The sequence below is a fragment of the Bos indicus x Bos taurus genome, chromosome 11 (assembly GCF_003369695.1).
Source record: "Bos indicus x Bos taurus breed Angus x Brahman F1 hybrid chromosome 11, Bos_hybrid_MaternalHap_v2.0, whole genome shotgun sequence".
Taxonomy (NCBI): Eukaryota; Metazoa; Chordata; class Mammalia; order Artiodactyla; family Bovidae; genus Bos; species Bos indicus x Bos taurus.
In genome coordinates this window covers 18,981,540-19,006,040 of record NC_040086.1, presented here as the reverse complement: position 1 = coordinate 19,006,040, position 24,501 = coordinate 18,981,540, and the positions used below count along the sequence as shown (strand labels likewise).

At 40.8% G+C, this 24,501-nt stretch overlaps 1 protein-coding gene across 3 annotated transcripts in view; it reads left to right on the top strand.

The window, feature by feature from the left end:
* FEZ2 (fasciculation and elongation protein zeta 2) overlaps positions 1 to 24,501 on the top strand; it is a 50,960-nt gene that overhangs the window by 5,483 nt on the left and 20,976 nt on the right. Inside the window, exons 1-5 of one of the 3 annotated variants that reach the window (XM_027554998.1) lie at positions 292 to 579; positions 5,147 to 5,255; positions 11,665 to 11,781; positions 14,142 to 14,283; positions 15,349 to 15,617. In XM_027554998.1, the coding sequence (XP_027410799.1) occupies positions 326 to 579; positions 5,147 to 5,255; positions 11,665 to 11,781; positions 14,142 to 14,283; positions 15,349 to 15,617 (891 nt within the window). In that variant the 5' untranslated portion in view covers positions 292 to 325. Of the gene's footprint in view, positions 1 to 291; positions 580 to 5,146; positions 5,256 to 11,664; positions 11,782 to 14,141; positions 14,284 to 15,348; positions 15,618 to 24,501 lie in introns of those variants that run through there. The other 2 variants (XM_027554997.1, XM_027554999.1) reach the window with 2 other exon arrangements.

Below are 24,501 nucleotides of genomic sequence, written 5' to 3'. Positions count from 1 at the left end.
GGATGGACATGGGTTTGAGCAAGTTCTGGGAGTTGGTGATGGACAGGGAAGCCTGGCATGCTGCAGTCAATGGGATTGCAAATGCTATAAGAAGTGATTCAAAGAAGTCAAGGTTTTCCTTTTTGCCGGGATCCGCGCTCAACTCAGAAATCTAAGACTGGTGTAAAGGGAAGACCTCGAGGCTAGAAGGCAACAGGCCAGGTCCGAGCTGCCAAGAGCGGGCGGGGGCGGGTCCTCTGCGGGGCGGTGCTCCGGGGGCGGGGCCCGACGGCGGGGCGGGGCAGGGGCGGGGCCTGGGCGGGGCGCGAGACGGCACCCGGCGGCGATGGCGGCGGACGGGGACTGGCAGGATTTCTATGAGTTCCAGGAGCCGGCCCGGAGCCTGCAGGACCAAGAGAACTGTAACGCGAGCCCCGAGGCCGGAGCAGGGCCGGGCGGGGGTGGCGACGGCTTCCCAGCGCTGGCCTGCCACTTGGAGGAGAAGCTGAGCCTGTGTTTCCGCCCCTCGGGTCCAGCCGCCGAGCCCCCGAGGGCGGCTGTGCGGCCCATCACCGAGTGCAGCCTCCTGCAGGGGGACGAGTGAGTGCGGGCCCAGGCGGGGAGCGGGCGGGAGCCTCCCTGCCCCTCGTCCAGCCCCTCTCGCCCTGCCCACTGGCCCGGGGTCAGCAGCCTCGGCGGGACTCCGACCGCAGGCTCCTCCCCGCTCTCTCCTTCCGCCTCCAACTCTGGAGTCCCGCCCCTCCCTGTTCTCCCACCTCCTTCCTTGAGGCTTTCGGCCTGTGAACTCCTGGGAATTTAAATCTCGTGTTCTCCTGCCCCTCTATAGCCCTTAAGCCTCCTTCTGCTTCCTGGAAGCCAACCTCTGTTTGGTTTCGAGAGGAGTCTTGTACTGAGCTTCATAGTTGCAGATAGTACTTCCTCGGGCACATGTGTAGCCATTCATTCGCTCAACTAAAATTTATTAAGCGCCTGCTACGTGCTGCTTCGCACTGGAAATACCAAGGTGACTGGACATTACAGCTGTCAAGCAGAGCGCAACCCAGAGTGGAAGCTAGATTTGTAAACAAACATTTTATGAATGTTACAAACGCTCTGATACATATGCAAAACACAGGGAATCTTGTGTATGTGTGTGTGAAGACAGACTTCATAGAGAAAACTGGATCCTGATGGATGAGTGGGAGTTTGCCTGGCAGGTGAAGAAATGTTACCAGTATTCTAGCTCAGGGATACAGTGCATGCAAAGGTACTGACGTTGAAGCAGGCTTTATGCCACAGGAGATTATTGGCTACATCTGAGAGCTCAGGTTGAGTGCGAGTCCCCTCAGAGGCAAAAAGGAAAAGACCTGGTTATTAATAGGAAGGATCACCTAGTCTGGTAGGGAGATCGGTGCATAAACAAGTAATTATTTCAGGGCAATGGTCAGAAATTCACCGGGATTTATGAGAGCTAGGAGAAAGGAGGGACAGAGGTTATTTAACCTCCTAGAACCCCAGTTATAATTTAGTTAAATGAGGGTTGTTATGCACCATAGTTTTCCTCCAAAAGAGACTGAAAGGAATGAGAGTGAGGGATTTGACAATATTGTAATGTAGGGGGAGAGGAGCTCTGGAGAGCCTGAGGGTAAAATTACAGAGTAAACACTGAGGTTGTGGGTTCAGTTCAGTCACTCAGTCGTATCTGACTCTTTGCGACCCCATGAATCACAGCATGCCAGGCCTCCCTGTCCATCACCAACTCCCGGAGTTCACTCAGACTTGCGTCCATCGAGTCGGTGATGCCATCCAGCCATCTCATCCTTTGTCGTCCCCTTCTCCTCCTGCGGTTGTGGTTAGGGATGGATTTTCAGAGCATTGATGGGATGGAAGGATTAGAGGTTAGGGAAGAATGCTTCAGCTGAAGCTCCAGTACTTTGGCCACCTGATGCAAAGAGCCGGCGCACTGAAAAAGACCCTGATGCTGGAAAAGATTGAAGGCAGGATGAAAAGGGATGAGATGGTTGGATGGCATCATGGATTCAATGGATATGAGTTTGAGGAAACTCTGGGAGATGGTGAAGGACAGGGAAGCCTGGTGTGCTGCAGACCATGGGGTCACAAAGAGTTGGACTGAGCGAATGAGCAACTGAACAACAAAGAATGCTTGAGAGAAGGCTCCATGGGCAAAGGGTGGGGCTTGTCATTTGATGGTTTTCTTTCCTCTGTGAATCAGAAGATTAGGAAGAGGGAGTTGGGAATGGAGGCCAGTGGCTTAGCTAGCAGTGGTTCAGGGCCAGCTCTGTTTAGAGACTATGTCTTTTCATTGGTACCTCTGTGCTGTGTTCTGCCCCGGCAGAGAAGGAGGAGTTTATGATTGGATATTATACACACAGATAGGCAAGCTTCCCAGGTGCCTCGCAGTGGTGAAGAATCCCCTGCCAGTGCAAGAGACACAGGTTTGATCCCTGTGTTGGGAAGATCCCCTGGAATAGGAAATGGCAACCCACTCCAGTATTCTTGCCTGAAGAATCCCATGGACAGAGGAGCCTGGTGGGCTACTATCCATAGGATCACAAAGAGTTGGACACGACTGAGCCTGCAGTCAGTGGCAAAAGACATTTTAAACAGTCTATTCCCAAAGAGAAGATAGTGTTATGCATAGATTTATATACTCAGAATCAGTAGACTCAGGATGTACTCCGGATTTTAAAATCATATTTATTATATATTTGGGTTTATCAAGAGTAACTTATCAAAATGAATTAGTAGCTTGTACACAGAGAAGATTCCCTATTTTTCATTCACCTGTACTGTCTGAAAAGGCATGTATTTTAGCCTTTGCTTAAATCTTAGGTTGATACAAAACTTTTGTTACTCTTGATAATGATTTTTCGTAGATACTACATTGGTGGTCCTGCATGTTGCTTGATTTGGGAATGCATAAGAAATCAATCTTTTCTAAGCAGGAGTTGCCTGCCACTCTCATGGTCCCTGTTCTGTTGCATAAACATGCTCTCCATTGCTTGATGGAGTTCATTCCTGTTCCTTTACCTAGAGAGAGTTGAGAATTCTTTCACTCAGATAGGGCCCTTCCTTAGAGCACTTTATTCTTTTCTGAGTCCCAGTTTTAGTTTTGGTTACATACAGATTGTGCTTATTGGCTGAAGTTTTACTTGAGAAGGGTCTAGTGAGGGATTGAATGTCAGTGAGACTTTGACCTCCTTTGGAAAAGAGCCGCCCTGCTAGTTGTTGATTGGCTGTAATGCTTTATGATAGGACGAAGGCAGTTCCTGTCTTGATTGGAGTATTCTAGAAATCTTTCAGTTAGTCCGGCCTTGTGTCCTTTCAACCACAAATGTTCTGGCCTTGGTGAAGATAGAGGACTGTGACTTGTCCTTCATTTTCTTGGGAGATCAAATTCACCCACAGTCAATTATTCTACATGAAATCTTCCGCTCCACTTGTCCTTTTATTATGGCCTCAATTAAGAAGGAACAACAGACAAAACAAACCTCAAAAACTCTGGACTGTCTTCACCTACTAGAGTATCCTAGTGGTTCCTGACCAGGGTTCAGTGTATGGTCAGTCATTTAGTATTTGAAAATCTTCTACCCAGGACAAGGTGGGCCAGCAAGTTTAGCAACCCGGAGTGTTTCCAATTTGAGCATGTTGGCATTAGAGGAAATGAGGATTCCAGCAGAGAGGAGGATAGGAATGAACCGTGCATACGAGAGATTTTCGGGGTAAATGAGCCAGTGTTCTCGAGCTGTTTGTGTTCACATACTCATGGAGGCTCATATGCATTCAGCAGCCAAATGTCACGTGGGGATTGGCTGGTTTTGGCCGTTGTGGTCCCGTTGCTTCTCTTTTAGACAAATTCCAGTTCATTAAATCAGTGTGTTGTTTCTCTGTTTTGAAGCTTGCATTCTTATTTTTATAATCCCGGTGGTCTTATTTTTGTATCCTGGTATCTTACACACTTAGAAAAAAACCCACCCAATTTTTTAGTGGCTTATTTACAATTAGATACTTGTTAAAAATATTAGCTTTTTTTTTTTAAATGAATTGTATGTGTGTATCTCTGACCATTAAATAGCTTATTTGTGTAATGTTTAACTTTACTTACACTAATTAAATTTAATTTCATTTATATTTCTGAACTCTCTTTTTCATATAATGCCTTTTGAAAAAAAGGTTGTTATTACTTTGGGATTGAAACTGAATTTTGGACATGAAATTGGTTTGCAGTCCTTATTTTGGTATGGTTTGGAGGTTTCATCAATATAACTAATTTGAATGAATGCTTTGAGTTAGAGCTGGAAGAAATGTCAGCCATCCTTATCCAAGCTTCCTGTTTTAAAAAGAGCAGCTAACGCCTGCAGAAGTTAAAGTACATGGTCAGAGACTGATTGAAGACGAATGGAGACAAGAGTCTGTTTTCTGAATTTAGTCAAGTGCTCTTTTCATTTTACTCTATTGCCTCCTCAAAATTCTGTTTGTTAATAAGGAAGGGTAATTGCATTGGGTAGAATCTATGTATTATATTGTGAACTCCCTTTCTTTCCCTTTTCATCTTATCTTAGTCTTACACTATCAATTAGATATTAAGCCCTAGTCTCATATTGAGGCTGACCTTCTCCTGGCAATTCTTTCTCATTGGTTAAAGAGATTATTCACTCTGTGGAATAGTCTGTATGTTTGGAAGTTACAAAAGAAAAGTAATTATAAAGCACAGTGTATTTACTACCTGTTTTGACTTGTGGTTTAGTTTCCTAATCTGTAAAATGGGGATAATAATGGGTCTTCATGGTACTCTTTTTGAGGGCTGAGTGAGCTAATGTAAGTGAATTGCTTAGAATGTGTGTAAACGGTTTAGGTAATACCTGGCACGCAAGACAGTGGGAATGGTAGCTGCTGACTTTGTGAGTTTTCTGCTCCATGTCATCTTCCCTCAGGACTTGTCAGCCCAATGGTTGGGTTTTCCTTTAGTCTTATTCAGGAGGCTCTGGTTTGTTCATGCTTTTCTGAGAAACAGTAGGCCTCCTATTTTTTTTTTTTTTTCTTTTGCTGTGATATTTTTTGTTCTCTCACTGTAGTACTAGATATCTGTTTAATAATGATAGACAGAATGTTAACTTTCATTGATTGTAGTTTTTTTTTTTTTAAGGATTTGGAATGCCCTGACAGATAATTACGGAAATGTAATGCCTGTAGACTGGAAGTCATCCCATACTAGGACCTTGCATTTGCTTACTCTGAATCTCTCAGAAAAAGGGGTAAGTTAGGATTTGCACCAATAGTTTCTGAATAACTGATTCTGATAATGGAACTAAAAATTAGTGTTTCTATCTAACCACAGTTCATTGATTTGCTTCTTATTTCCAAGCTTATGGCAAGTGAAGTGGTCTTCTGTTGCCATCTTGGTTTTTGCTACTGTCCGCTTACTAACATTTCCCTCCAGTTCTTCCCTAGCACAAACTCACCTTTTTTATGTTTATGTAAATTTTCATCACCTGTGTATGAACAGCAATGATCAGCATTTTTTTTTTTTCTAGCTTAAATAACATAACTTTGATACGTTGAGAATGCTCGGTAAGAACCTTAGGCTTTGATTTAATATATGGAGGATTCTGGAGTGTCTACAGAGAGTTAACTTTCTGATGAATTTGATGCTGGATGTAACATGTTTGAATATTGGAGAACCTTTAAAAGACATTTCATTCAAGTCTTGGCTTTTTGATGTGTTCTTGGCTTTTTGATGTGTTCTTGGCTGACTGTTGGAGGCTGCTATGTATGTCTTGGAATTGTAAAGTGAAGACACCTTGAGTAAGGCGTGTGAGCACAGGTAGAAGAACAGCAAAGGGGACAGAAAAGGGAAGAGAATCGCTTTAAGTGGAAAATCACGGTGTGGTTTAACACTGACGAGAAAGGAGGCCAAATGGAAGTTTCAGGGCTGGACTATTTAAATTCTTCATCAAATAGCAGTGTGAACTCATGCCAGCTCTTTTGGCATGTTCTATATTTCATTAAGTGTATTTGTGTAATTTCTGGGAGTATAATGCAGTAGGATTGTATTTTAAATAGTATTGTTAATGTTTTCTGAAACGAATTTCTTAAAAGTGTGATTCAGAAAAGCTTGCTGCCTACTATTTTCTAGTAAAATATAGGATTCTGACTATATTTCTTTGTATTCTAGTACATACAGGATTTATTTGTTCCAGTTATTAATCTCCTTAAGCTGTTTTGCAGGCTGACCTGACATACATTTGGGGGCAGGAATGAAGCAAAATATCTTATCCTCTGTCTTCTGTTTATTTGGATCTTAGCTATCATTCTGGGCTTAGTTCAAGTTTCCCTTCCTCTGTGAAGCTCCCTATTACTGTTTTAGCCTTTGCTGATCTCATGGAATTATATAATTTTAGAGTTGGAAGAGACTTTAAAGGACACTTAATCCAACCTCTCACTTGGGGGGAATCCCCGTTTACAGCGTCTCTGACAGATGGTCATTCAGCCACAGACTAAATCCCAGCAAGGAAGGAAAATGCACTCCTCTCTGTGGGAATCGGTCACACTTGTCAGGGTGTGAAAATTGTAAAGGACTTACATGTCCCACAGAGTTTGACCCCCAAGTCTCCTGGGTTCTGGTCCTCACAGCACTTGATCTGTGTCTTAAATCATCATTGGTGTCTCTTAATTATGTTTGTGGATCTGTCATTAGATTGTAACTTCCTGGTCGATATCTTTGCATGTGTCTTCTCAGTAGCTATCACGGTGCCTGGCACATGGTGAGAACTAAGACAAGTGTTTGTTGAGTGAACAAACGAATAATCTCATCAGTAAGACTATAGGGTCAGAGACCATGGTGGAAAGTTTTTAAAACTGTTTTCTATGTTACTTAACATAGTGCTGAATCCACAATAGCCAGGCAATGAGTACTTTGTTTGACATAATAAAAAATGGTAGAGGAGATCTTTTCATAGTTTCAAAGAGAAGTACTTTAGTCACATGAACAGGACACTCTAATCCAGTTTTACTGAATATTGTTCTTTGGTTACCTCTTGGGATGTCACTCCCTTTATCTGCCTTTTGACTGTTTTCAATACCAGAGCAATGGTATAAGCAAAGATAGTGATTAGTAGTGACCTGGAGTTTAGTACTCATGCTCATTGTAAAAGCTCACCTGGAGAACTCAGCAGGTTAAAATGGACAAATGATCATCTCACATCTGAGTATCTTTTTTAAAAATTAATTGTATTACTTTTTGTCTGCACTGGGTCTTTGTTGCTGACAGCTTAGTTGCCCCATGGCATGTCGGATCATCCCTGACCAAGGATTGAACCTGTGTCTTCTGCATTGGCAATCGGATTCTTAACCATTGTACCACCAGGGAAGTCTTAACATCTATCTTCATATGATTATGCAGGTGATGAATACAACTAAGATGAGAAGTCTAGTTCTTGGGAATGAGTAGCACATATTAATTTCCTGAAGAACAAATGCACAGCAAGGAACTATGTAGGAAGCAACCATGTTATTCTATTAGGTAGCATGTAATTAATGTTTGTAACCTGGGAAGTTGCCAACTGTGTGCTCTATTATTTCCATTACTGAGTTATGCAAAATTTATCTTTTGAAGCCATTCTTTAGATTATTTCAACTGTAAAACAGAGTCTGTATGAATTTTTTTTTTTTGACAAAGGGGAAAGAGATTTCTTTTGCATTAGGATGAGACAAACAGGAAACTACAGCTCCCTAGATTTCAGTTTTTAATTTTTTTTTAAATTGATGTTCAAGATGGGACACTTCTAAATGTGATAGGTCTTTTCTAGAGGAAGGCAACTGGTATGTTCCAAATTCTTACAGGGGCACATTTTTTCCATTTGAGGCAGCTTCTGTTTCGTACAGGGAAACAGAACCACGGCTCTGTATCTAAACGTGGCACAGAGAGGAGTGATGGGAATGCTTGGCAAAGAGAAGGCACATCGATGCCTAACGGGAGCGTGAAGAATGAGGCCCATGACAGCCAAGGTTAGTTTTCAAAGCCTGAAAGGGATTCCAGCCCTTAGCATATGCCATCTCTGTGGGGAATGGGCTTGGCTCCCTCTCTGGAAAGATGGTCTGGGATTATTATTTCTGTTGTCATGGAAATTTATTCTAATGGCTTATTGGTATCACTCATGTATTTTGGCAGTAGCTGCAAACCTGTTCTAAATCCAGTGCCGTTCTTGATCCTGCTTATGTGATAGAATGCTTCTAAATTGTTTTGCCTTAGGAATATCTCCTGAGCCATATTCTTCCTCCTACCATGTGTGTTTCTTTAGAAACAGGGACTTTGTTTAATGCATCTTTGTATATTCAAGAGTAGAAATAGAAGATAATAATGTGTTCTTTAGGACTAATTTAAAAACTTTCTATTGTCTCTTAAGGGGAAAAAATAAGACAGAACTATGGTTCTCGAGTTACAGCACAGAACTGTGATTTGAGGGGAGGAGAGTGTTGAAACTTTAGGATCAGTGAATGTAATTCTTAGGTTTATTCTGCATCATCGTACATCCTTATGTGGCCCGTTTCATCTCTCCTTCTACAATCTTGAAATTAAACATCCTCTCTCATCAAGAGCCAGATCTCTTGACCTTTCTCCTTTCTTATTAACAGGATAACTTAGTTTAAAAAAGTAAACTAAAGCTACAGAACTTAACATGAAAAAGCAGTCTCTCCCCTACTTACCTTATCCTTGATTTCCACTTACCAGTAGCAGCCACTTTCAGCTACTTCAACTGTTTCTTCTAGCAGATAACATTCTCCTGTCATGTTACTTAATTTTATTCTTCAACTTTAGACTTTATCCATTGACTTTCAACCCAGAGGATGAGGGTTTAGCAGTCTCAGAGTCGTCCCTCCCTCCACCCATAATCCTCACAAAAACTTTGGTTTTCCCTCATCTTCTCAATATAATTATGTCAAAATATTGCGTTGCATCTTCATCATTTGTATTGACTATTTAAAGTTCACATTTAAGTACATTTTATGATGGCGTTTCCTCTTGTAATTTTTTTCCTTCGGGTCATAATAATTGCCTTTTTGTGGTTAATTTAGGTTATCATTAGCTCACTAATTCATGGAGAAGGCAATGGCACCCCACTCCAGTACTCTTGCCTGGAAAATCCCATGGACGGAGGAGCCTGGTAGGCTCCAGTTCATGGGGTCGCTAAGAGTCGGACATGACTGAGCAACTTCACTTTCACTTTTCACTTTCATGCATTGGAGAAGGAAATGGCAACCCACTCCAGTGTTCTTGCCTGGAGAATCCCAGGGACGGGGAAGCCTGGTGGGCTGCTGTCTCTGGGGTCGCACAGAATCGGACACGACTGAAGCGACTTAGCAGCAGTAGCAGCAGAGCCATAAAGCTCACTTTAGTAAATGAAACACACTGGGCAACCTCTCAGTCTCTCTTTTCTTTCTCCTGTGTTTTTCTTGTTTCCTTCTGCAGTAACAATTCTAATCTGAATCGGTTACTGTCTAGTTTAGCTCTATAGCCATCATTCTGGGATCTTTACTTCACTGTCGTTACAAGAATCCCCTTCACCTCTTTCTTGGGTTAGATCCAGTGTCTGCTTCCTTTTTGGTTTTCCTCCTGCTCCTAATGGAGCACGTTCTGGAGTAGCTTTCTGAGAAAGGTTACATGAGAGGTAAATTGTTCGAGAACTTCCCAGCCTGATGGTTCAGTGTGAAAGCCAACGAGGGTGTCATCACTGCAGTGCAGCATGTCCTTGCTGTATGTGGTGGCAGACAGAGCGGGAGGGCCGCTGTGGCTCCTTCCCCAGCCTAATGTGATGAGAGGCAGCACACTGGTGTTTTTTTTCCTTGTATTTCTCACCTGCAGGTTTTTTTTTACTCTGTGGTTTGTGTTGGCCATTAAATGTGAGACCTGTGAGAAACTACCAAGGTAGTAGAGACCTACATCCATCCAATTGTGTCTTCAATTTTATATATATACACATATATATACAATTATATATATATGCATATATGTGTGTGTGTATATATATATATATAATACTTATGTATTATACTTATGTGTGTGTATATATATATATAAATAATTTTCCCAAGTAAAATACTATCGTTTTAAATTATATACTATCTGTTAGAAATACATGACTGTGGACTTCCCTGGTGGTCCAGTGGTTAAGAATCTGCCTGCCAATGCAGTGGCCACAGGTTTGATCCCTGGTCTGGGAAGATTCCACATGCTGTGGACCAGCTGAGCCCATTCTCCACAACTGTGGGAGCCCTCTGTCTAGAGCTTGTGCTCTGTGACAAGAGAAGCCACTGCAGTGAGAAGCCACTGCAATGAGAAGCCCGCCCACCACAGCTAGAGAGTAGTCCCTGCTCGTTGCAACTAGAGAAAGCCCGTGTGCAGCCATGAAGACCCAGGGTAGCCAAAAATAAATAATAAAATAAAAAATACACGATTGCCTCTTACATAATTCCTTGCCCATCTGTTCTCTGAGAACTCAGTTTCCACTGCTTCTGACAAATAGAGTTCTAATTTCAGTTTTATTCATCGTCTGAATGGTCATGTCATGATGGATTCATGATAGATAGATGATCGCTTGTCCATTTTAAGCTGCTGGGTTTTCCACGTTTGGCCTTTACAGTTAGTAAACTCGAGGCCATTATTATAGGGACTGTTGATAATTGGTGTGGGAGGGTAGAGGACACCGAATGAGCTAGATATGGTCAGATACCCTGGGGATGCCAACAGCAAGCAGCCCTTTAGCATGAGCCTTAGGCATGAAGAGAGGTCAGGAGGGGCTACCGGGACCTGTGGAGAGTAGCCATGCAGGTGAGATCAGCTCGACAGGTGCCGCAGCCTTTGGAGTTTGGTGGGGACAGACAGCGGAATACATGCCCAGACTTCTCCCCCGACCCCTGCCCCACCTTCCAGCTCCTCCTAGTATCTGCTAGTGTGTTAGGCCACTAGGGAATTGAAAGCCAAGGGTATCCTTTGATGTAGTCCGTAAAGGTCAGTATCCTGGGGCATAGAGTGGGGAGAAAAATGGTAGTGAGGCAAAGGGAAAATCTCCAGGATAGAGTTAAAGATATTTTTGGAAGCTGGAAACTTTTTTGGAAGAAGAGAGGGTTCTGCTGGAAGGGCTAAGTATAACCCTTGTAGACAGTTCCCTTCTGCCAAGAATTTGATTGCTTATCTTTCACTGTATTAGAAGTTAGCCTGCAAGTAACACACTTTGTTTTCTGTGGAATTTTGACATATACCGATCTTCCTATTAGATCATTAATTAAATAACATTTGCTGCTAACCCTGTCTGTCCCCCCACCCCCGTTTGCTATAATTCCCTACAAATTGCTGTAGAATACCAGATGTTTTCGTACTTCCTGGACCCTCTTCCCCATGAAATAAGCAACGAAGTATATGTCCGTTTGGGCAAAAGGGAATGTGTGCAGCCCCCTAGCAATTTCATGTTTATTCTGCATTCCTCTCCTTTCTGTCCGAGGTGGCTGTGCAATGTACCTCGCATACTGCCTGGTACAGAGTAACTGTAACGAGCTCTGCCTTTTGAACCTCTCAGCAGATGCTCCCTTGGCAGCCCTCTGGACCCAGACACTTTGACTTTGTTTTCAGAGGCCCTTCTTTTAACAGTGGCTCGTTTTTGTCTTTAGATGAGTGACGGCTTGCTCTTTGATACCTCAGATGATGAGGAGCTGAGAGAACAGCTGGATATGCATTCAATCATCGTCTCCTGCGTTAACGACGAGCCCCTCTTCACTGCAGACCAGGTACAAAGGAGAGTCCCCTCCATTAAGGAAAGGGAACCTCGGCTGCAAAGCCATTTCTTAGTGTGGCCATTAAGTGACGGGTTGTTGGAACTGACTTTTCCCTGTGTTTTCTGGTAATAGAGGCTTAACAGCTTCTGAGGAAAGAAGAAAGTATATGTAATCTGAAGCAGATGGATTATGTTTGTTGGGAACATCTTTCAATATATGCAGTTTTCCAAGATAAGCACTGTTAAAACAGTATAGCAGGTTACTTTAAAAGAAGGCTGTTGCTTCCACTGGAATCAGAAAAAATACTATAATTTTTCCTCTTTCTTTATATTTGAGCAGACATGGGAAAACTATATCTGTGCAGAAATTACCTAGTTTCTCTAAAACCTATGAAGAAGTCATTAGCACCTTACTAGAAGTCCTTATTGTATACCCAGGAAAGAAGTGAGCATTATTCCTGTGGAATGCTCTAATAATGTCAACCCTGTATTCATTTAAAACCTGTTGAATCAGCTTTCTCATTTTCTGAATACTCTTCCCACTTCTGCTGTATTGTCAAACTGTGGTGCATGAACTTCTTCCTGAAATCATGTTCCACGGCTACTGAAACTGAATTCTGTATTTTTAGGTTGGAAAGATGAGGTCAGTAAAGAGACGTATGATAGGGGTACGTTAAAAATGTGTCATCTTGATGCTCCATCATATTTGTGGTTGGATCATCCTAGGTTTGAAGAGAGTGCTTAAAAAGCAGGATAGTAAGTTAGACGACTGAGTGCAGGAAGACCCTGATACTCTGGGGAGAGGCGTGACCCCCAGAGTGCGTCGCCTTCTCGGTTCTGTGCCTGAAAACCGAGCTATCCCTGCTTTTGACGGACAGAAACAGATTCTTTGCCTCTTTCAGTGTCTTGTTTTTGTGTTTAAAAATGCCTATTTTGGAAACTCTTCTTACTGAATTAGTGTAATCCCCACTCCTTCAGGTTTGCTTCTATTTTTCCTTCGTCCTAAAAGGTTAAACTTGCTTCATATTGTATTTTTTCCCTAATAGTTTTTTTAAAACTCTTAGGTCTATTTTTTTTGAAATTTATTTTTATTGAAGTCTAGTTGATTTACAATATTGTGCTAGTTTTAGATATACAGCAAAGTATAAACAGATTTGTAACAACAGATTTGTTTATACATAATGTATGTATATATCTTTATTGTTTAGATTTGTTATAACCTATTATAGTGTATATATATTATAATATATAATAATATATTGAATGTAGTTCCCTGTGCTGAACAGTGAATCTTTATCTTGTTTATATATATGATAGTGTGCATATGTTAATTCCATACTACCAATTTATCCTACCTCCCCTTCCCCTTGGTAACCATAAGTTTGTTTTTTTTCTTTTATATTGGCAAACATTTGTTTTGGCCACGTGGCATGCAGGATCTTAGCTCCTCCACCAGGGATCAAACCCTTGCCCCTTGCAGTGGAAGCATGGAGTCCTAACCACTAGACCATCAGAGAAGTCCCTAGATATCCCTCTATCTCCCCTTGAATTAATATATGAAATTCTTTTTCTGTTGTTAAAGGAAAACTTTCCTGCCAAAGCAAAAATTTCTTGCTTTATGTGTAAAGGTTTTTACACTGTTGTATTTTGTAAATTTTGTGTCAATTTTATTAAATAGCTTTAGATTGAGTACTTGAATGTGGCATACGGTAAATTCTCTGTCACTTGCTTTAACTGTAACTGTGATCCAGTTCTGGCACGTCTCAAGTAGATTATGCGTGTGTGTGTGTGTTTAATATTTATTTATTCATGGTTGCTCTGGGTCTTCCTTGCTGTGTGCTGACCTTCTCTAGCTGCGGTGAGTGGGGGTTACTCTCAAGTTGTGGCACTCGGGCTTCTCGTTGTGTTAACTTCTCTTGTTGTGGATCAGACTCTGGAGCTCAGGCTCAGTAGTGGTGGTGCATGGGCTTTGTTGCCCCTCATCATATGGGATCTTCCCAGACCAGGGATTGAACACATGTCCCCTGCATTGGCAGGTGGATTCTTAACCACAGAACCACCAGGGAAGTCCTATGCATGTATTCTTAGCAGCAACTCAGAGATTCCAAGATCTGATAGGGCCAACTGATATGTGATGAGTGTCTTAAATCATGTGCTGTTTACTTTTGTGTTTAGTATATTGTAATTTTTTTTTTGATAAACCTGGTGTACTCTTACAAACCTTTGATTATTCAGACAACCGACTCCTGCGCACTGCTGGTTAATATAGAATTAGGGGACTTCTACTCTGGTTGCTGCAGTTGAGCATCGTGTTACAGATGGACTGTTTTACCTGTGTGTGTTTGACTAACAGTGGTTTGTATATTTTGGAAGGTGATTGAAGAAATTGAAGAAATGATGCAGGAATCACCAGACCCAGAAGACGATGAAACGCCTACCCAGTCAGATCGGCTTTCAATGCTTTCCCAGGAAATTCAAACTCTGAAGAGGTCTAGCACAAGCAGTTATGAAGAGAGTAAGAAACCTTACTTACGTTGGTGCTGTCTGTGCTTTCGTGTACCTCAGCTGTAGAGTGTGACCACCTTCAGGAACCTCTGGTCCTCACAGGCTGGGTTGCATACTCTTGCCCTCCTCACTCCCCTCCGGTGGTACTCAGGGCATTTGTTTATCTTTGCTTAGGGACTGTGTCATATTTACTTTTGAATCCTGTATTTGTCCGCTTGGGCTGCTGTAGCAAAATACCACAGGCTGGGTGGCTTAAACCACAGAAATCTGCTTCTTGCTAGTTCTGGAGGCTAGAAGTCTGAGACTGAGGTGTTAGCAGATCTGATTTCTTCTGAGGCCTCTTCCTCTGTCCTCACGTGGACTTTCCTGTGGTGTATCTGTGTCCTCATCTTCTCATTTTTAAGGGCATCAGTCACATTGGATTAGGGCCAACCCTAATGGCTTAATTTTAACTTCATTATCTCTTTCAAAATGCAGTCTCCAAATACAGTCATATTCTGAGGTGCTGGGGGGTAGGGCTTCAACAATGTCCTATTTCTCTACTATTTCCTGAGAATAAAGGGAAGTGCTGAGAAAAACCTGAAAAGGGTCTTCGGGAAATCTTCTGCCCTTCATCTTCCCAATTCTCAGTAAGATTCACACACTGGGGCATGTATGTTTAAGAATGTATTTAGCTTAATTCTTTCAGTTGGACTTTTTGTCTCTTCAGAAGCACCCCAGAACCCTGCTCAATGGCCTGTGATTTCTTTTCAGTACAGTGATTTCCTGTACTCTCTCTCTGCTTTCGTGTTCTTTTCCTTGCACAAGCTTATTAAGTCTTGACTGAAGTACTGTTCATGGAACCATTGATTTTAGACAAGTAAAAAATTTTGTTATACTTTTCTTCTCAGCCATTTGAGAAGTAACTTTCCCCACCTCCCTCTACTCAGACCTGCCCACCAGGAGTCTGAGACCACCACAAACCGTTTAATTGCTCAGAATATGATGTTTTTGCTCTTTGGCAAGAAACACTTTACTGTGCTGCCTTGAAACATTTTGGTCTTCGTGTCCGCTCTGCTTTGCTTTTCGGTCACAGGAGTGAAAAGGCTGTCAGTATCTGAATTAAATGAGCTGCTGGAGGAAATTGAGACGGCCATCAAGGAGTACTCAGAAGAGCTGGTGCAGCAGCTGGCCCTGCGAGACGAACTGGAGTTTGAGAAAGAAGTGAAGAACAGCTTTATTTCTGTTCTCATCGAAGTACAAAACAAACAGAAAGAGCACAAAGAAACAGCCAAAAAGAAAAAGAAACTCAAGAACGGCAGCTCTCAGAACGGGAAGAACGAGAGAAGCCACATGCCCGGCACAGTAAGTGGTGTTGTGTGGGTGACACGAACACGCTGGAAGCGGCTTCCGTGAGGCCAGCAGAGGCGGGCAGGACCCACGTGTGCAGGAGCAGGGCGTGCGCGGGGTCTTCCCCAGAGAGCTGAAGGCTCGTGTTCAAGACTGCCAGTGTACTCCCTCCTTCCGAGAGGTGTTTTCTTGGGGTGAGGGTATGATGGTTATCTGGACAACTCAGTGCTGAAATGTTTAGGAGGGAGGTAAAGAGAAGGAAGAGAGGGAGAATAAAAGAGAATGTCTGAAGGAAAAGCTTTAGCAGGTGACCATTTCAGTACCTCAAAATGTTAACAGAGGCTATTTATATTTGGCTGGTGGGCAACTGAATGATACTGCTCTCTTGTTTTTGCTTAGCCCTTGTGAGATATAGTAAGAAATGGGGTGCTTTTAGAGGTAGTTGAAGTATACGGAGCCTAAAAGCGGAGGTTGGCATTTAAATCGTTTTCTCCTGATTGATGAGTGAAGTTGGAATGAGAGGCTGTTACAGGCAGTTCCACGACATTAACCATTTGGCCCAGTATTTGGCAGACTAGACTATTAGTGACTGGTGAAAACAACTCGAGGGTATTTGAATCTTTGACTTTTGGTACAAAGCTTTTTGTTTTCTGCTTTTCATTTTTCATAAGTGGTGCTGTTAATTTCACTTGATTAAACTTCATTATGAACCTTAACTATTAAGTGTTTGAGATACATTTCCTGTTGGTCTTGTGGACATTTCATTTTTCTTTGATAAGTTGAGACCTTGTATCTTGCCACCTTTATGTTTCTATGTGAAGAAGTGTTGGCTTTGTTTTAAACTTGAATGGTTGGGCAAAGGGATTCATTTTCTAAATGGATTGTACCTTTTAAATTCATGATAGTGAAAACATGATAATGCAAATTACATCAAACTGGCCGTTACATCTTGAGTTATAAAAATTCTGTCTTTGACTAAGTCTGATTTATTCTTTCTAAAGACTGCTTATCAGAGAAATAGATCTCATTGATCAGACTCTGATAGAATCCAGGAAAGAGCATGGCAGTTCTGGGATGTGGAACTACCAATGAGAGGTAATACAAACCAAAAAGAATCTTACTATTTAGTCCATTCATTATATTGTCTTTGGCCCAAGAGTATATGCACATTTTCTTGGTTTAATGTTGTTTGTACACTGAAAGGACATAGTTTATAAACAGACTTTGCAAAAGTTGCCAGATATGTGGAGCAAAATATTTTTTAGAAATGGTGGTATTGGTTAAAGTGTTTAGTGACTTCTAGCGACAACTCTGAAGAAAACAGCACCCACCAAACAAAAAATCCTCACCCATACATTCCCCAAACCAAAACATCTGTTTGAGTATACAGCCCTGGATAAAGTTTGCTTTAATTAGGAACAGTATTTTATATCTCAAATTAAAATTATACCCTTTAAATTGTCCTTTTATGCAGGTGTGATTAAATAAAATGCTTAGTTAAAAAGTCATAGCGTGGTTGGTAATTTCTGCCTATCTACTTTTAGGGGTTACATGTAATTCCTCCATTTATTTGTGTTAACACTTAGGTGAGGAAAATAAATGTATCCCTAGAGTAGTTTAAATGCTTCTTTTTCTAACTCCCATTTAAAAAGGGTTTGAGTGGATTCATTGTGTGATTTTACATGGTATTTATGTTGAGAAATGGATTTGACAAGGCAACGTTTAGGTCTTATTTGAACTTTTATTAGCCTTGAAATAGATTCATAGGAACAGTAAATTTTTTTTCCCCCACAATATTTGGACATGTGAAGTTGCTTCTTGAGTCCTGATCTGCTATTTGTGTCAAAACCTTTAATTAGGCTAATAATGGCATCACTAAGCTCGTGGCACTAGTTCCCACCATCATCATGAAGCTTAAAAGGATGGCGAAGAGCCATTCCATTTGTGACACAAGGAGCCTGAAACCTATCAAGGATTCTGAAAATAGTGATCGGTGGCTCAAAGGAACTTTAAAGTGAAATGGCCAGTGGCGAAACAGATTCCAAGATACTGCCTTTCCAGGCCTTTTATATAACATGCAGTTTTGGCAAGGCCTGATCTCTGGATTGGCTATCACATTTGGTGGTTTAGTTGCTCGTTCGTGTCCAGCTCTTTTGTGGCCCCATGGACTGTAGTTCCTCTGTCCATGGGATTTCCCTAGCAAGTTATATTTCCCTGGAGTGGATTGTCATTTCCTTCTCTAGGGGATCTTCCTGATCCAGGGATCGAGCTGCATCTCTTGCATTTCAGGCAGTCTCTGGCAATGGAGATGGATTCTTTACCGACTGACTCACCAAGGATTGGTGACCCTATTGTAGATATCATGCATTACTTGTTTTCTAATAACATTGGTCACTTTTTTTCTTTTTACCTTAGATATGTTTTATATCTATCAAAGACTTGGACTTCTTCATTATTCCCTTAAGCACATTTCATTGAAACAGAGCATCAATTTGTAGTACTTTATCCATAATTGCCAACTTGTTTCCTTTTGGTACAGAGAGACTGTAATAAAATATGAGTGTGAATAGAGCAGAGTTTAGGTTTTCATTTTGGACGCATACTTTGTTTGAAACATTTGCTACAGTGAAAAAAAATTAGTGGGCTTAGAGAAGCTATTCATAAATATTAAATAAATTTCTGAGTATCTTCTGAAAGTGAAAATGTTGATTTAGTTTTTAAAGTTAATCTGTTACATGTTGGATAAGATAAAAGTATTCATTCAGTAAACATTTGCAGAGTATCTTTCTTGTGCCAGGCACTGTTGAAGATACAGTGGTGAATAAAACAGGTAAGGCCTCTGGCCTCTTGGAGATTATATTCTAACAAGGGAGACAGGCACTGAACAAAGAAAAGTGTGACTAGACATTGTAACTTCAGGTCGTAACAAATTCCATCAAGAAAAGGAAAAGCTTGGTTGAGGCAGTTGCTAGCAATGCTGTGGGGAGCTGTTTCCAATGTGGTAGTCACCTTGTCACTTGCTTCTTCTGGTGGGCTGGGCAGGTTGTCCTGCCCCTCTTCAGCTCTCTGTTAGGAGGGGATGTTGGAAGAGTACATCTTCTCCTTGGCTAATGAGACTTAAGTCAGTTCAGTTCAGTTGCTCAGTCGTGTCCGACTCTTTGCAACGCTATGGACTGCGGCACACCAGCCTTCCCTGTCCATCTGCAACTCCCGAAGCTTGCTCAAACTCATGTCCATCGAGTTGGTGATGCCATCCAACCATCTCATCCTCTGTTGTCCCCTTCACCTCTTGCCTTCAATCTTTCCCAGCATCAGGGTCTTTTCCAGTGAGTCAGTTCTTTGCATCAGGAGGCCAAAGTATTGGAGCTTAAGTTTCAGCATCAGTTCTTCCAGTGAATATTTAGGGTTGATTTCCTTTAGGATGAACTGGTTTGATCTCCTTGCAGTCCAAGGGACTCTCAAGAATCTTCTCCAACACCTCAGTTCAAAAGCATCAATTCTAGAGTGTCGATTAATAGAGTCAGAGACTTTATTTCCTTTATCCTATTCAGCATCTAGAAAACCAGGAGTGGGGAGTAGCGATCGGAATGGTTGAAGGGCACTGGTAGTGGGTTTGGTGGCGCGCGTGCATTTCTTTGAACTGACTATGTTGTGTTGGGCTGTGGCGTGACCATTTACGCTACTGCCTTTTTCTGGTGTGACCTTCCTTCCTTTCCTGCTTCCACTGTCCTCTTGGGAGATTTCTTTTCTTCTCTCTCTCTTTTTTTTTTAACTCATTATTCAAAATAATGGTCAGGCATTATCTTCCTTTCTTAGACCTTTTCTTGATGACTCTTATTCCAATGCAAAATTGACAGTCCTCTCCTTCTGGGGTTAGTATTATTTCTCTTAACTGTTGCTGTTAGTACCATGATGCCATATTGTAATTTTTTGTTTTCATGTCTGTCTCCGTTATGGTTCCCTGTGGATAGAAAATGTAACTTTATCTAACTTATTCCTATGTCCCACATTAGGTCCTCAATAAATTTCTGATGAATAAATAGTAAAAACAAAAAAAAAAAAAAAAAATTTTTTTTTTGCAAATCTGTATTTCTTCCTTGGATCTTTCTGCCAGGTGCCAAACACATTGAGGCTGAATAGCATATTGATTAAGAACTTTGGGTTAAGAGCTCTGATTGAATCCTGATCCTGCCCCTGGGTACATACCCCTTTGAATTTTGGAGGGATTAAGTGAAATTATGATGTGTATAAGAGTAGCATATATCCTGAGTAAATGCTAGTTATATGTCCAGCTGTTTACTAGACATTTCTCCCTGAATATCTTGTGGGTATCAGGAATTTATCTTATCAGACTGAACTCACCATTTTTCCTGAAGGTGAATTTATTCCTTATATATTTCTTTTGACTGTAGTGAAACTATAGTCTCCCCATTCACCAAAACCAGTGGGATTTTTAGGTCAAAAATACAGTTTTAAGCAACCATCTTTTCAAAGTGTCCTACATAAATGTTATCCAGTAACAGCATAAATCGAGTGGCCATTTCCCCAAACCCCCAACGGATGATGGTTATTATTCTTCTTATATATACTGATCCAGTAGGCAGATAATGGTTTGCTTTATTGACTGTTTGTATTCTTTGTGAGTTGCCTGTTGTGTCACATTTGAGCTGAGGGTACACATACTCCTGCTGTCTTAGTACCATACTCTGTGGTGATCAGTTGCTTAAGTCTCTCCTTAGGAAGGAGTGCAGTCTTTGCGAGGATTCACTCACATTGTTTCCCCAGCATTGCACCTAATTTGTCAATACACATTTGTTAAATTGAAACTTCACAATAAAGAGGATGGAATCTCAGAGGATTTGGATTTGTGCTTTGAATTATTGTTCTGTCAGGGATTTTTTGGGGCGGGGGCCAGTCTTCTGCTTCTATCAAGTAGATTCACAGGTCGTTGAATTTCAGTGGCTGTTTACAGGAGTACAAGAACAGGTTGAAGTACACCAGCTGTCTCTACATTAGTAATTTAAGAGATTAAACTAATTTAGTAGTGGTTGTCATCTGGAGTTATCTCACATTGTAAAGACATTAGTGTTTGCCTGCCTAGAATGGATGTTCTTCCTGCTTCGGAATCCAGTGTTTGTCAATTACAAGTCATGTGTAAGGTTTCTTATTCAAAGCCTAGGCCTGAGACGATGGGAGTGTATACAGTATCTTTTCTGTTGTCCATGTTGCACGGAACTGTTGAGAGTTCTAGTGTATTGCTGGCACCACCAGCAAAAATGTATTGGGTTATCCAAAGAGTTCATCAGGGTTTTCTGTAAGACACATTCTTTGACCAACCCGATATAATTGCTTCAGTCTATCCCAAAGAAGTTTATTCTGAAAGCTTCTGAGATACTAGTAATTGGTGACTCCATTGTAAAAAGAATCATACTACCCTAATTTATTGCTTTTGGTGTTGGAGAGATAACTGCTTAAGGATGAGGAGGAGCTAGGGCTTGGATGATAGATAATCTTTTTTGTGTGTATTTTTCTTTCACAGATGCATTGCTCCATCTGTCTGTATGACGCACTTAGCTTGTATTATGACTATCAGTCAATCTATTTTATTTCTCTTTTACATGCAAAAATGCCCAGTATTAGTTTTTCATTTAATCTTGACCAAAACTGACTTTAAGAAACATTTATTTTTATTTAGACAGCTACTATTAGATTATTCTGAAGTTTTCTAGTTTATACAGGCAATAAAGCCTAGAAGAAATTGTTCTGGCATAACTACTTGAATTTGGTGCTCTTTAAATATACAAGGACCTGTGTTTCTGTTGTTGTTCCTTTTTAATTTGGAATTTAAAAAATTTACATTTCCTAAGATAATTTAGCCCAGGGATTAGCAAAGCAAACTATTGGCTGAGGGCCAAATCAACCCTCTGCCAGTTTTATTAATAAAGTTTTATTGGAACACACCTATGTTCTTTCATTTACATGTGGTCTATGACTGCGTTGGTGTTATAAGTAGAGAGTTGAATAGTTGTAACAGAGACTGTGTGGGCTGCAAATCCAAAAATATCTACTATCTAGCCCTTTATGGAAAAGTTTGCCAACCCCTGATTTAGACTAAAATTTGATAAAATTAAAAATTAGAAGAAAAAAAAGTAAGCTCCTTTTAAGTGAGTTTGTGTAGATAAAAGATCACTGTGTTGTGACTAAAATTTACTATAAAACATAGCCCTATTTTATTCTCAGAGTGTGTTGAATTATTCCTTTTCTCAGGGCCCCTCCAGCAGCCTAAGTTATGCCCACAGATGGTGATACTGTCCATCTCCAAGTCACTTGGCATGGGTCCCCACCTAATAACAGACCTGTGTGCTGTATCAGATTCCCAGGTGTTGTTCAGTCGTTCAGTCGTGTCTGACTCTGTGACCCCAGGGACCGCAGCACACCAGGCTTCCCTGTCCTTCTCTGTTTCTCAGAGTTTGCTCAAACTCATGTCTGTTGAGTCGGTGATGCCATCCAACCATCTCATCCTCTGTCGTCCCCTTCTCCTCCTGCCCTCAATCTTTCCCAGCATCAGGGTCTTTTCCAGTGAGTCGGCTTTTCACATCAGGTGGCCAAAATATTGGAGCTTCAGCTTTAGCATCAGTCCTTCCAATGAATATTCAGGGTTGATTTTCCTTTAAGATTGACTGGGTTGATCCCAGTTTCCCATTAACTAAATGAAGAGAGCCAGCAGGTAAACCAGTTGTCTCCAGACTGGGGGACAAATGAAAAAAAAACAGAAAACAAACTGACAGTTCGTTGAACATACTGTATTTATACACAGTGATAAAAGATAGTTTAAACAGAGTAGTAGAGAAGGTGGGAAAGGGCTGTTTCTGTTCCTTTTCTAAATAGTGGTAGTTGAGAGGATAAAGTCAGCTCTATACACATACTTGAATGTAAATATTAACACATTTTCAACAATAGTTTGTTGATATTTTATAGTACTTTGCATTTATATATTGCAAAGAATATTCCTAAAAATTAGCATTAGGCATAAAATGGAAGGTCATTATAGGGTGGAGAGAAACTTAGTCATGCATGTTTATTATTTTAATAATTCACACCTATGAATTAAAAATTACTTTAGATATGGAACAAATTTGTATTTTGGTGGTACCTGGTGGCTTAGCTGGTAAAGAATCTGCCTGCAATGTGGGAGGCCTGGGTTTGATCCCTGGGTTGGGAAGATCCCCTGGAGAAAGGAACTGCTACCCATTCTAGTATTCTGGCCTGGAGAATTCCATGGACTGTATAGCCTATGGGGTCACAAAGAATCGGACACAACTAAGCGACTTTCACTTTCACTTTATCGCCTAGAGAAATGTTATCTAGAGATAGTTTTTGCTATCTTACTATTATGTACTGTTTGTTTTCTGCAGTGGTTTTTTGGTATCTGACTGTAATAGTGAACTTTCATGATTTAGCAGTTACTGTAGTAAAAATCAGGAGTCTATTCGTTTTTATTTTAAACTTTTTATTTTGTATTGGAGTATCAGATCAGACCAGTCGCTCAGTCGTGTCGGACTCTTTGCGACCCCATGAATTGCAGCACGCCAGGCCTCCCTGTCCATCACCAACTCCCGGAGTTCACTGAGACTCAGGTCCATCGAGTCGGTGATGCCATCCAGCCATCTCATCCTCTGTTGTGATAGTTTCAGGTGAACTGTGAAGGGATTCAGTCATACATATACATGTTTCCATTCTCCCCCAAGTTCCTCCCTTATCCAGGCTGCCATAGGAAATTGAGCAGAGTTCCCTGAGCTATACAATAGGTCTTTGTTGGTTATCCATTTTTTAAAATACAGCAGTGTGTACATGTCCATCTTAAACTTCCTAACTGTCCCTTCCCCCTATCCTTTGCCCTGGCAAGCATAAGCTTGTTCTGTGGGTCTGATTTCTGTTTTGTAAGTAAGTTCATTTATATAAATGTGATCCAAAAGGATGTATGAACCCCAGTGCGTGTGAACGAAGTCATTTCTAAATGTCAGTATGACGCTCCTGGTCCATCCATGTTGTTGCAAATGGCATTATTTCATTCTTTTTAATGGCTGAGCAACATCCCATTGTACTACATCTTCTTTATCCATTCCTCTGTTGCTGGACATTTACATTGCTCACATGCCCTGGCTATTGTAAACAGTGCTGCAGTGAACATTGAGGTGCGTATGTCCTTTTGAATCATGTATTTCTCAGGATTCTGCTCTTGACCCCTTTATGTCTTGGAGAGGTTTATAGTTGTTAACATAATACAAATTCAAGTAAAAGCCATAATATTCCAGGAACCTCTGAACTTACTGTATATTTAGAGTATCCAGAAGTATTAGAAAAGAGTTCATAAATCTGCCAGGGTTATTTTACTCTAACTTAGTAGCTTTGAAAATGCTTGCCAATACTTAATTACCATATTAAGATGAAATTAAATAAAAATTTTAAAAGATCTTCAAATACAAGCAGTTAAATTGCTGCTAGTCCATTTACTCCTATTCATATCCCATCTTTCTGCTTTGAGAGTGAATTTATAAAATAGTAGTTCAGTATTTAAGATCTATTTAAATATTTACCTGCTTTGGTGTAACTCATTTTCTAACTTGGATCTTTAAAAAATTATTTTTGGGTAGAGTTTGCATTTATAACTGATATATAATCACATTAAAATTATTTGATTTGAGGAAGTGTCAAAACAAGCAAGATCAATTTTTACATCTTAGGTAATAGCTCACTAATCATTTGAATATTTTTACTTTTTTTTTTTTTCAACATTTAACTGTTGCTTTCAATTCTATGCTTTTCTCATCTTTTGTATTTTGATTATTTTGAGAATTTGAACTAAAAAATTAACCACTGTTCTTTACTGTAAATTAAT